General features: G+C 40.9%; 1 protein-coding gene across 5 annotated transcripts in view; it reads right to left on the bottom strand.

Moving 5' to 3' along the window:
• gpam (glycerol-3-phosphate acyltransferase, mitochondrial) overlaps positions 1-14165 on the bottom strand; it is a 76858-nt gene that overhangs the window by 35001 nt on the left and 27692 nt on the right. For 4 of the 5 annotated variants that reach the window (XM_033033979.1, XM_033033977.1, XM_033033978.1 and 1 more), the window contains 3 exons: positions 6718-6839; positions 3974-4096; positions 1164-1237 (listed from right to left, as the gene is read on the bottom strand). In XM_033033979.1, the coding sequence (XP_032889870.1) occupies positions 1164-1237; positions 3974-4096; positions 6718-6819 (299 nt within the window). In that variant the 5' untranslated portion in view covers positions 6820-6839. Of the gene's footprint in view, positions 1-1163; positions 1238-3973; positions 4097-6717; positions 6840-12605; positions 12617-14165 lie in introns of those variants that run through there. The other variant, XM_033033980.1, reaches the window with a different exon arrangement.

Below are 14165 nucleotides of genomic sequence, written 5' to 3'. Positions count from 1 at the left end.
CGGTAATGCGTTGGGCAATTTTCACCACCCTCTGCAGTGCTTTCTGGTCGGTGACAGAGCAGTTGCCATACCATACTGTGATACAGTTGGTAAGGATGCTCTCGATCGTGCAGCGGTAGAAGTTCACCAGAATCTGAGGAGACAGATGGACCTTCTTTAGTCTCCTCAGGAAGAAGAGACGCTGGTGAGCCTTCTTGACCAGTGTTGAGGTATTGTGGGTCCAGGAGAGGTCATCAGAGATGTTGACCCCAGAAACCTGAAGCTGGAAACATGTTCCACCTCCGTCCCGTTAATATAGAGGGGGGGGGGGGGGGGGGTGCGTGCCACCCCTAGACGTTCTGTAGTCCACAATGAGCTCCTTGGTCTTCTTGGAGTTAAGGGCCAGGTTGTTGTCAGCGCACCATGCTGCTAGGAGCTGGACCTCCTCCCTATAGGCCAACTCATCGTTGTCGCTGATGAGGCCAATCACCGTTGTATCATCTGCATACTTGATGATGATGTTAGTACCATGTACAGGCGTGCAGTCGTGGGTGAAGTGGGAGTAGAGGAGGGAGCTTTGTCAAACATCTCCAGCAACCCTTTTTCAAACATCTCCAGCAAAGAAGTTAGGGTGTGCTGGCAAGTCAAGTTTTGTCGGTATGAGGTCAACTGACCAAATGTTAAAAGACAAATATTCAACATACATGACTGGCGCTGGATTTATTTGGAGCCAGGAACCAAATATAATATGCCCTTTATGTTAACTGGACGGCTTTTCTCAGCACACACACACACACACACACACACATATTGTTTACAGAATACTATGTTTACATATTCTGTTGTGTTGCTGCAAATAAGAATTTCATTTTTTCTATCTGGGATTTATGACAATAAAACACTCTTAACTCTTGGATTATCTTAAATTCAATGCTTTATAATTATATATTATCTGTGGTAACATTGAAAAGGAATCAGGATGAACTTAACTATGTTAATACAATCTTCACACGTGCCATTTCTGATAACTTTTTTTTAAATGAGTAGGATCATCATCCACACATCAAATTAATCACAGCCAAATATGATGCCAGCTTTTGCAATGCTGTATCAATATGTTTTATAAATACCCATTTGTTAAACACAGAAACCAGCATCCACAATAATATCAAATTAGATCATACCTGGTGTGAGTTTCATTAATATAAATAACATTCCGTAGTCCTTGGGAAGGGATGCTGGCATTGAAAAGTGTATCCTGGGTTACAAAAGGACAAAACACTGAAGTCACCTTTAATATATGTGTGCAGTTGCACAAGCAAAAAAATAATTATTTTGTCAAACTTATTTCTGAGCCCATAACTTGAATAAGCAGAATAATTCATTGAAACACACATTGATATGATTTGGCCGCGGCAAGCCTTTCACAATGCTTTCACCACTCATTTGAGATAGATGCATGACCAGTTCTTTGGCATGAATTCCTTCCCTTTGGGCAAGATAAACATGGCCATTCTTCGACTTTCAGCAATTCAGTATTAGATCAGCAACTTCAATTTGAAATTTGAAAGGGTACCAACAATACTGGCTGGTGCATCAAGTTAAGAGGTAACATTCTTCAATGATAATGAAAAAGCTTTCATTCACTGTTCTGATGAATTACCAAACTCGAGTCCTTATGGATAGGAATGGTTTAGAGGGATAAGGACCAAAGGCAAGCCAATGGGACTAGCTCAGGTGGCAACATTGATGGCGTTGTTAAATTGGGCTGAAGATTGGGGAGACCAAGTTAACCAGATGATTGCTATCCACACAAATCTGCTTCAAATATTAAGTATGCAGATCTAACTAGGACAAAATTAGGCTCTACAATGATATTCACTTCACTGAGCAGCCTTCTTAGTCTATCAAGGCTCAAATATAAAAATATTAATAGTCTTCATTGAGGCACAGTTTAATGTACTTGGATCCATACAACAGCAAGGAATCAATATCTGCAAATGAAAGGGAAGGGAAAATCAACAAAATGACAAAAATATGTATATGTGAGGCAATATGGACTGCATCCATCCTATACTGTACCTAACTTACAGATCATAGAGTTACAGAGTCATACAGCGTGAAATCAGGCCTTTTAGCCTAACCTGCCCATGCCAACCATCATGTCCCATCTGCACTAGTCCCTCCTGCCTGAATTTGGCCCATATCCCTCTAAACCCATCCTATCCATGTACAGTGCCCTCCATAATGTTTGGGACATCATTTATTTATTCATTTACCTCTGTACTCCACAATTTGAGATTTGTAATAGAAAAAAAAAAATCACATATGGTTAGTGCATTGTCAGATTTTATTAAAGGGTATTTTTATACATTTTCCTTTCACCGTGTAGAAATTATAGCTGTGTTTATACGTAGGTTATTTTAAAGAAAAATCACTATTTTCATTGTGGGGGTGGGGTGTGAGATAGGGAGGAGGTTTAATTTTTAAAAAAACATTGCGATTTGGATTGTGGGGGGGGGGGTGGGATAGGGGGGAGGTGAGGAGTGGGGGAGCAAGGAGATTGAGGGAGAGGAGAGTGGTGGGGAGGGGAGAGGGGTTATGGAGGGTGAGGGATTGACTGAGGGTAGGGGAAAGGAGAGGGAGGGAGAGGAGTGGGAGGGAGAGAGGGGAAAGGAGAGGGAAGGTGAAGAGGAGGGGGATGGAGTGCTGGGTGATGAGGGGGAATGGAGGAGGATAGGGGAAGGAAGAGGGATGGCGAGGCGCAGTTGGGGGAGCTTTGCTGTGACTCGTGTCACAATGGGGATCTCCGGCGTCACACTGGGAACCCCTCAGCCGCACCTGTGAAGTTGGGGACTATGGGTCAGTGATGGAATATTTAATTGGGAAACGGGGCCCAACGGGTCTGCACTTGGTCTAGGTTCCATTTTTAAATAGTCAGGAAAAAAATTTTAACTAATTTTAACGAATCTTTAAATTTGCTCCATCCATCCGAGTAAAAATACTGAGAAAATACCAAAAATTAGACAGGTAGAAAAAGTTGTTTGCCCCACCTCATCAGTTTGCCAAAGATTCATGATCCCCTCATCAGAATTAAGTCAAGCCTTCTTTGGAAGGAAATCTAAAGCACCAACTGTGCTGATTGTCAGCATATACAGCATGTTCTAACTGGTATTATTCAATTTATCTTTCTTTCTCAATAACCACTGAAACCTTGACAATGTTCCAACATGTAGCCCTGAACTTCTCATAACTTACTGAATTGAAGAAAAACAAACTTTGTATGCAAAGGATTTCATCCCTTAATTTTCTTCTGCTATCTGAACAATAACCCACTCAAAAGGTAGAGTTCTTACTTCCTAGAAAATAAGCTGAAGGAAATGTGTAACAAAAAAGAGGAAACTGTGTTATACTTTTCCACTTTGTTCACGCAGAATCTGGCTCAAAAATTACTAAAGCATGCCTATTAAATCAATGCATTTAAAGGATTAATCTCCTTCAGTGATCAAAAATAGATTTCATGTAAATCTGGTAGGTCATTTCAAGTGATGCCAATGTCATTGAGCTAAGTATCCAATATATTAATTATTCGACTGCAACACGATTCACATATGGTAAAGGTACTTTGGCCCTGCATTTTGTCTGATATATCACTATAATTTTATCTTTGCCATTCCCTATTCTCCCCTCTCCCATCAGGCACGGGGTATAGAAGTGTGAAAACACGTGTTCAGGGACAGTTTCTCCCCAGTTGTTTTCAGGCAAGTGAACCATCCTACCAACAGAGGTACCATTTACCTCATTGGAGATCTTTGGACTATCTTTGATCAGACTAAACATTATTCCCTTTGTCATGCATTTGTACACTGTGGACGGATCGATTGTAATCATGTATTGTCTTTCTGAAGACTGGGTAGCATGCAACAAAAGCATATTCACTGTACCTCGGTACACATGACAATAAACTAAACTATTATAAACTGGACTCAATTACCCTGCTTAAGGGAGAACAGATGTGGCAGCACCGTCCGACAAACGGTCGCTTTCTGTTCAGAATCGACTCCTTTCCAGTAGCAGCTGCGGACTGAAAGACACCAGAGCTGGGACAGTATTCTTCCTGTAAAATATTACAACACAATAGGAATGGCATGAGAGGAATTCTAATGAATAAAGCAGCTGAAATGAAAAACCCCTCCAGGGCTTAAAAATTGTATTGTCAATGCCAACATTTCAGAACACATCTCCCAATCTTTCTTTAAAAGCAAAGCCAACCCAAGCATATTTTAGTCAATATATTCCTCCATAGCCATTTGAGATATAAAGACACAGAAAAAGAATATTCTCCCCTTTCTCCGTCACACATTAATTTAATGCAACCACTGAAATGCACTTTGATAGAACTTTATCATCTCTAAACCACCTTGCTGTTAATACTATTTAAGGGTAGAAACCTGATTGGTGATGAGGTTCAAACAAGATGTCCTGGATAAAAAACAAATGATTTTACATCACAATTTATTACCATTAAAGTCACATCTATACTTAGGGCCTGTGATAATTATCTCAAATTGTACTGTGCCAGGAGAATGATACTACTAGTTAAATCAGAAGCATATTAATCAGGTAACAAAATCAAAGGCACAAGGAAGTACAACGGTACTTTATTTTCTGGATTAAGGTTTTCCTTTAGTCAGCAGTGATGAGGAATATGCCAAAGTATAGTGCTTTATGTAAACCATGGAGTGGCACTTCAGATTCAAAAAATGTTTCTGTAGCTTAAAAGAGCATTTTAAAGGAGAAAGGAAAGGTATAGTTGTGACATTTGAGAGGGTTCCAGAGTTAAAGGACATTAGCAGCTGAGAACACAATTGCAACTGGTACAGCAACAAGATTTAAGGGTGATCAAGATATCAAAATGAGATCTCCACAGCAAAAACACACAGCACTGAGCGGCACAGTGGCTCAGCAGTAGAGTTGCTGCCTTACTGCGCCAGACACCTGGTTTCGATCCTGACAACGGATGCTGTCTGTACGGAGTGTGGAGTTGGGACGGTGGTGCGTTGGAGTTTGTACATTCTTCCCACGACCGCGTGCGTTTTCTACGGGTGCTCCAGTTGTTGGGTGTATGGGTTGTAGATTAATTGGCTCCAGTAAAATTGTAAATTATCCCTGGTGTGAAGGATAATGCTAGTGTACTGGTGCTTATTTCCGCATTGCATATCTACAATCAAATCTGCCATACGAGTTAAGAGGACTGGGAAGGTTAGAGAAATAGGGAGGGGCAAGATTGTGGCAGGATTAAAAAAACATTGTGAATTTAAAAACTGACACATTGCTTATCTGAGCTAGTGTATGTGAGCCACTATATGGGCGTGAACAGACGGGGTTGAATATCATAAATGAAACAGTAGAAGAGTTTAAAAAAAACCTCAGGATTACAGAGTAAAAAGAGGGAGGTCAGTCAGGGTGGCATCGCAATAATCAGGATAAAGAAGGCATGATGGCGACTAAGAATCTCAACCCAAAACATCACCCGTCCATGTTCTCCAGAGATGCTGCCTGACCTGTTGAGTTATTCCAGCAGTTTATTTCCTTTTATGGCATGGTACAAGGTTTTAACAGCAGACAAGCTGAGGCATGAGCAAGTTTGCTCAATGTTATAGATATGGAGTTTAGTGGTCCGAGGGATGGCACAATCATCAAAAAACTGAACAACGTGCTTCAGTTTTAGACAGTTACCAGGCAGAGGCGTAAAGTTGTTTGGAGATAAAGTTTGAGAAGCTTGCTTAAAATGATGGCTTTGTACTTTCCAATAATTAATTGAATGAAAGTTACTCTGTGAGCAGCAACATTCATTCAATTAATTATTGGGAAGTACAAAGCCATCATTATAAACCAACTTCTCAAGGAGCCAAGAGAAGATCCCTTGGCAAACTCCAGAGGTTTCAGTGCAATTTAGGATTGGAAGTCAGGACTGGTGATTCTCTAGATATTGAGTTGAACAACAGTGGCACAGCACAGGACGAAGATCGTGTGGTCAACTCTTTCAAAGGCTGCCTGAAGATTAAGGAGGAGAGATTACTTTGTTCCAATCACACAGGATGCACTAGTAATAGAATCATAGAGTTATACAGTGTGGAAACAGGCCCTTCGGCCCAACTTGCCCACACCAGCCTACATATCCCAGCTACACTAATCCCACCTGCCTGCATTTGGCCCATATCCATACAAACCAGTCCTGTTCATGTACCTGTCTAACTGTTTCTTAAATGTTGCAATAGTCTCTGCCTCAACTACCATATCTGGCAGCTTGTTCCATACACCCTTTGTGTCAAAAGTTACTTCTCAGATTCCCATTCAATCTTTTCCCCATCACCTTAAACCTATGTCCTCTGGTCCTCGATTTCCCTTCTCTGGGCAAGAGACCCCGTGCATCTACCCAATCTATTTCTCTCATGATTTTATACACCTCTGTAAGATCACCCCTCATCCTAAAGACAGAACTATTTACAGTACGATGGGAGGGATGAAAACCTAATTGGTGGGATTCACACAAGCAGGCCTCGGTCAGATAAAAAACATTTTACAGTACAATTTATCACTCAATTTATAATCATAAAATGGAGATGTTTATTGCATAAAACATATTTTGCCTTTCTAGTGCCTCGTAAATAGAGATTTCTTCTATGAAAATGAAAATATTTACTGTGTTGGGTTTATGTTTGAAAGTTTGCTTACGAGCTCATCGCTGCAATTCTTCATTCTGTTACCAGCTTGTGCTCCAGAATTTGACAAATAGGCATTGTCGATCACTGAGGTAATCAGCACTGCATCAGCCATGCCTCCTGTTTATTGGAGTACTGCAAATGAAAAGAAGAATACCCTTTTATTTAAAAAAACATTAAAGTATGACAATTTAAAAAAATTTAAACAATATTTAAAACAAGGGGTCGGCCATTTAGAACGGAGATGAGGAAAAACTTTTTCACCCAGAGAGTTGTGCATCTGTGGAATTCTCTGCCTCAGAAGGCAGTGGAAGCCAATTGTCTGGATGCTTTCAAGAGAGATAGTGAATGGCGGTGCTGGCTCGAAGGGCCGAATGGCCTACTCCTGCACCTATTGTCTATTGTCATATATTTGCATATGACAGATTTCTTAACTATGCTTAGCTCAGTGACAGCAAATTAACCGCCAAGGCTGTAGATTTAAGCCTCATCCAGCAGCCTGACACTGCAGTGCAGTAGTGAGGGAGTGCTGTACTGAGCAGCAATATTTTCCAAATGAGTTGTTAAACCAAGGACATGATTGCCCAAGAGAATGTACTCAAGAGAATGTACAAGAGCTACATTTAGCACTCAACCAAAATCAAAAGAACACATTATCTGGTCGCACAGTTCATTGCGGTTTAGTCAGTCATGCAGATGGAAAAAGGTTCCTCAGCCCACCACGTCAAGGCCAATCATCATTTAAACGGAAGGTACACAAAAATGCTGGAGAAACTCAGCGGGTGCAGCAGCATCTATGGAGCGAAGGAAATAGGCGACGTTTTGGGCCGAAACCCTTCTTCAGACTGAAGAAGTCTGAAGACTTCTTCAGAAACCCTTCTGAAGAAGGGTTTCGGCCCGAAACGTCGCCTATTTCCTTCGCTCCATAGATGCTGCTGCACCCGCTGAGTTTCTCCAGCATTTTTTTGTACCTTCGATCTTCCAGCATCTGCAGTTCCTTCTTGATCATTTAAACGGATCCCATTTTATTCTCCCCATATTCCCATCAACTACACCTGAACCTCCCCTCCAAACGCCACATTTATCCCACACTAGGGGCGATGTATGGTAACCAATTAACCTACCAACCTTTGTTTCCTTAGGTTGGGAGAGGAATTGGAGTCCCTGGGGGATACAGATGCAGTCACGGGGAGAACATGCAAACTCCATGATGACAACACCAGAGGTCAGGATTGAAATGGCGCTGTTAAGGTTAAGCCAGAGGCTCTACTAGCTGCGTCAGTTCATTGTCAAATGTCAACATTTTGTGAGGGATTATCTGTCATATTTCCTACATTACAAGAGTAGACAGAGTTCAAAATCATTTCATAACTGTTTTGGAACATCTTGAGATAGTGCTGCTGCATAAATGTGTTCTTTCTTTCAAGAGAAAGGAACATTAATTACTTCCCTTCCATAAGTTTTAAACCATTGCAAAGAGTCAATCAATACAACAATGAAAGCTAATTGAAAGCACCAGTGAGCAAAGATTTGCTGCAGATCATTGAAGTCTAATACTGTGACCACAAAGAATGCTTGTGGGACAGATTTAATCATTTTTCCTGTCATATTATACATTGTTCAAGTAATACAGAAAATTTGTGAGTGGGATAGACTTACAGCCGTGATGTATTTTACAACTGAAGCAACCCTGGCGGTGGACCGAATAATTATCAAGCATGCTTTACTCAAGCGGAAATCCCCATTTAAATTGAAAATTGACATACATTGTTAATGGTATGAACTTTTATTTATAAAACTGAACCTCAACGAGATTGTCTGTAATACTGGGCCAGCAATTTTCAACGGTAAATAGTATGAAGTAATTTTCAAAACTCAATTGGTCAAAATTAAGGATAACGCACTTCAGAATTATTGGCAGGCATGCTGTGGAGTACTTTTCAAATGTCTGGAAGAGTATGTATTTATCATTACCATTGAACATTGACAGCATAGGGACAGATCCTTCAGCCTACAATGTCTGCACCGAACACGATGCCAAGATAAACTAATCTCATCTGCCTGCACAAGTGTACCCTGTATATACATGTGTACTGCTTATTCCATGAGCTTCATGTGAACAAGGAATTTTATGACACCATGATATGTATAACCAACTGATCAGATCTGATCTGCAGGGCGATTTCCCAGCAGGAGAGGTAGAGAGTGTGGATTTCATGAAGAGTCCACTGTTGGAGTAAAGGAGGGGTAGACAGGCAACAATGCTTACGGTGGCGCTGCAAGCTTAAGGTAAACTTGTGCTGGACTTCAGGACATCCAGGGAGAAATACAGGGAAACCTGACAGAAGCACTGCTGCTCGGGTGAATGATCTGCCACAGAAAATCACAACCTAGTGCTTTGTCTGTTCTTCCATTTTCTCAATGCATTTTACAGCCCAAGAATTACATGTGAAGCATCGTATAGGCAAATAAATGACAATTTATAAACAAGAATATCACACAAATAGATGAGTGATCATTAAATTTATTGAGATGGTGATATTAGTTGCGAGGAGAATTGTGTGCTAGAACGGCAGGAAATCTTCAGACCCTAATATCATTGAACTAATAAGGCTATCACAGGAAGGTCTGCATAGATTCACTTGGGAAAGGTGCTGCAGAAACTTTCCTTTGAACAGATGGAAAACACCTTAAAATTGCTTGTGTTTATTACCCTGTTTTGAATTACAAACATTTAATTCATTTAGAAAAGGCATTCTCAGCTATTTTATAATAATAAATTATTTTGCAAAACACTTAGTATATCGAGTTTTCGCCTTATATTTTGAGTTTCAGTTTAGAGATACAACATGAAAAAATGCCCTTGAGCCCACCGAGTATACGCTGACCATCGATCACCCATTCACATCAGTTCTATGTTATTCCACTTTTGCATCCACTCGCTTCACTGGAGGCATTTTTACTTGGGATATGGGAGGTAACCGGATCAAATCCATGCAGTCTCTGGCGGGAACATGCAAACTCCACACAGACAGCACCCAAAATGGGGATCAAACTTGAGTCTCTGGTGCAGTGATGCAGCAGCTCTATAAGCTAGGCCACCGTTAGATATTTAAGACTCCATTCTAACCACATATCTTCCATTCCAGACATACCTATTATCTGCTAAACCCATATCCGTTTACATACATAGGGCCACACCCTCCTGTCAGAAAGAATGATTTAAAATATATGTCCTTAACACTTCAAAAGGAAGGTAAAGGCTTAGTTTCATCTCTAACTGCAGAACAATGACAATATCATTTGAGATGGGCAGTTGAGATCATTGCTAAGCTCTGACTTAAGTCCTGGCAGCAATGTGACCATTTAAAAAGCATCCTTCTCTGTGAGGACCTATGATGCTCTACGTTTTGTTGTCCTTTACCTTGAATTATCTTTGTATTTTGTAACGTTTAAGGTGAGGGGGAGGGAAGGGGGGGTGAAAGATTTAATAAAAACCTGAGAGTAATCTTTTTTTACACAGAGGGTGGTGGATGTATGCAACATGATGCCGGAGGAGGTAGTTTACACAGGTACTATCACAATGTTTAAGAAACATTTAGACAGATGCATGGATAGGACAGGTTTAGAGGAATATGGGCCAAAGGCAGGCAGGTGGGACTAGTGTAGATGGGACATGTTGGTCGGTGTGGGCAAGTTGGGCCAAAGAGTCTGTTTCCACCCTGTCTGACTATAATTTTTCTAGTCCTTTGTATTTGCTGCAACACGAGAACATTAGTGACACCGGCAAGTGCAGAACACACCTACAAATGTGCCAAACGCAGCACTCCCGCCATGTGTGTAAAATAACAGATTAGACTAGGATCAGTCTGAAGAAGGGTCTTGAGCCGAAACGTCACCCATTCCTTCTCTCCAGAGATGCTGCCAGTCACGCTGTGTTACTCCAGCATTTTGTGTCTACCTTCGATTTAAACCAGCATCTGCAGTTCTTTCCCACACAGATTAGACTAGGAAACAGCTTCAGGAACTGGAACTGTGAACTGACACAAATGAAGTCGGCAGGCACGAGCATGAATCCTATGGATGAATACTATTTTGTAATCTGCCCTTTAATACTGCGAGCTCAAGGCACCACGTTCTACCAACTGTGTAACTATGTTTTCAGCTATAAATCTGGGATGATGAACTAATTGTTTGAAGCTCAGATTTCAAAGACTACTGAAGAATTACTTCTGAGCCAAGTTCTATCATTGGAACTGTTTCCCTTTTGACTAGAGGTTTCACCTTCAACTTACTGTATTTTTCATGGTGGTTTCCCCTGATTTGAACTCGGAGAATTACGGTAATAGCCGCTCATAGGTACTCGGAGCTCTCGTGGACATTCTTCAACATGTTAAAAAATCTTCACGAGTCTACCACGTTTCCCGAGTACCTGCCGTTAGTGTTACGAGCCGCTAAGAGACGTCCCGAGCTCCGACATACCCGCTACGTACATTCTACATGCTTACCACGAGTTAGATTTTTTTTTTAACTCGGGAGAGCTCTTGAAGTACCTCGTACAGTGGGACAGGCCCTTAATTCTGCCAGAAAAAAATGCAGTTTCATTTAATTTTGTTTTACAGATCAGAGACAGTGTTGCTCATGTTTCATCCGATAAGCATTTTGCTGAAGCACTGCAAGCACATTCCAGTAGTATTTTCCAGCCAATGCATACCGTATGCCAACCACAAAGAAACAAAAGAAGTACATTTAAATGCTTCTTTTACAAAGTGCCAATAGAAAGTTAGAGTTTGTAACCCTTTCAGCGATGCTCACTTGCTTCCTCTTGGGTGGTTCCCCGCAATGGAGGATGACTTGTTTCCACTCTGGTTTTGTGGGTTCTGTGGTGACTGATGAGTTCAATGTGGACACTGCAGACTCGTTCATAATTAGGGGCGGGAGAGGCCTGACAGGGCAGCCAGGTGCGAAAGTGTGCTCCTTCCACCATACGCACTGGGCTTCACCATTGCATGCTCTCCACGTTCTCAATACCATTGCAAATTAATCTCACCACCAATGCTACTTTTGTGATGTTATTGTTGTATAATAATACAACAATTATTATACAAACAATAATAGTAACTGTTGTATTGTCAAGATAATAATGACAGTCACAATCATTATTGTAACAATGATTGTGAACAATCCCCAAAAACTCTCACCAGCTTCTTCAGATGCACCATAGAAAGCATTTTATCAGGATGCATCACAGCTTGGTTTGGTAACAACTCCAGCCAAGACCACAAACAATTGCAGGGAATTGTGGACCCAGCCCAGACCATCACACAAACCAACCCCCGTTCCATTGACTCCATGTATGCCTCACACTGCCTCGGCAAGGACAAGTCACACCCCAGCCACTCCCTCTCCTCCCCTCTCATATCAGGCTGGGACAGTTTCTTCCCAGCTGTTATCAGGCAACTGAACCATCCTATCAGCAACTAGAGAGCAGTCCTGAGCTACTATCTACCTCATTGGAGACCCTCAGGCGACCTTTGATCGGACTTTACTGGACTTTATCTTGCACTAAATGTTATTCAATTATTCCCTTTAACATGTATTTGTACACTGTGGATGGCTCAATTGTAATTATGTATTGTCTTTACGCAGACTAGTTAGCATGCAACAATAGCTTTTCACTATAGGAAGGAACTGCAGATGCTGGTTTAAACCAAAGATAGACACAGAAAGCTGGAGTAACTCAGGTCAGACAGCATATCTGCAGAAAAGGAATAGGTGATGTTTCTTGTCGAGACCCTTCCTCAGACGGTCTTGAACTGAAACGTCACTTCTTTCCAGAGATACTGTCTGACTCGCTGAGTTACTCCAACTTTTGTGTCTATCTTCAGCTTCTCACTGTACCTCAGTACATGTGGCAATAAACTAAAAGCAACTCAAACACAACTCATCTTTTTTTTCTTGTATCACCCTTATGTTTCTAACAGGGCCTGGAAAATGTTTGTGTATGGCGAACTGCCACCTCTAAAGATTTAAAAGCTAAATTTTTTTTTTTTAATTTAAATTTTGAATTTACAAAAATATTACCAAAGTTTAAAAAGTAAAATCTAGTAATTGAGTTAGGCTGTTAGGCCCTTTGACAACTTAAGCAGCTTAGAGGATGACAAACCGCCATAGACGCTAACAAGGAATATGCGCACCAGCATCTTATTGTCTATTAAATAAAAGCACTGACAACCACTATTATTCCACTGTGTCTCCTAACAAAATATAGTCAAGATCCTTTCCGGAAAACACACATCCTGTCTTCACCAAAGGTGACATTTTACAACATACAATACTGTTATGCACTTAACTCAATATTTAACTGTACATTTCTATAGACAATAGTGCAACAGCACGTATTATACAAATGGATGTCAAATGATGTCAAATCAACAGAAAAACTAATTCACACATGCCCAAGAGATTTTTTTTTTTGCAACTTACAGGGATCTATGACCCAGTGGTCTTGGAATTTCAGAACACAATTTTGATCATGTAAATAAATGGTTTATTTTTACTTCATTTATCACCCTTTACTTCAAACCTACATTTTCAAAAAGGATCTGGCAAAATGCAAGTGTTGGGGATTGAGTTGTAATTATAAAGTCAAGTTAGTTTTAGCTTAGTTTAGTTACAGCGCAGAAACAGGCGCTTCGGCCCACCGAGTCCGCACCGACCAGCGATCCCCGCACATTAACACTACCCGAAACACACTAGGGACAATTTTACACATACACCAAGCCAATTAACCTACAAACCTGTACGTCTTTGGAGTGTGCGAGGAAACCAAAGATCTCGGAGAAAACCCACGCAGTCACAGGGAGAACGTACAAACTCCATAGACAGCATCCGTGGTCGGGATTGAACCTGGGTCGCCGGCACTGCAAGCGCTGTAAGGCAGCAACTCTACTGCTGCGCCACCATGGCCACCCTCAAGTTTTTTTAGTTATTGCTTATGAGTGCGTTAAGGATATGCAGAAAAAAATCTCAAATGGCAATGGAGAAAGTTTGGGAATCTGATTTACAGCACGGTGAAGAGAATGCATAACTATATCCCATTGAGTGTCTTAGACAAGTAATTTATTTGACAGTATTAATAATGTATGTGACATAAAAATCGCATCATGTTTATCTGGATTTATTTCTAATGTAACCAGATTAACCTTCCTGTCTTGTCCTCTATGTAGCTTAGAATTAAGCAATCAGAGGACTTGATGTACTTGCCACATTGCAAATAGACAGTGGCCTCCAAGAATTAAGTAAAAGTATTCAAAGTTAATCAGGTACAAGATAAATTATCAAAACAGAAAATGGAATAGTAAGTTGAGCAAGAAGCAAAATCATCTCTAATTCTTAAAATATCGCCGATCATTGAAAGCTACGGAGCCGCTGCAGGTAAATGGGATTAGTACAGATGAG

The sequence above is a fragment of the Amblyraja radiata genome, chromosome 15 (genome assembly GCF_010909765.2).
Source record: "Amblyraja radiata isolate CabotCenter1 chromosome 15, sAmbRad1.1.pri, whole genome shotgun sequence".
NCBI classification, from domain to species: domain Eukaryota; kingdom Metazoa; phylum Chordata; class Chondrichthyes; order Rajiformes; family Rajidae; genus Amblyraja; species Amblyraja radiata.
This window is presented reverse-complemented; position numbering and strand designations above follow the sequence as displayed.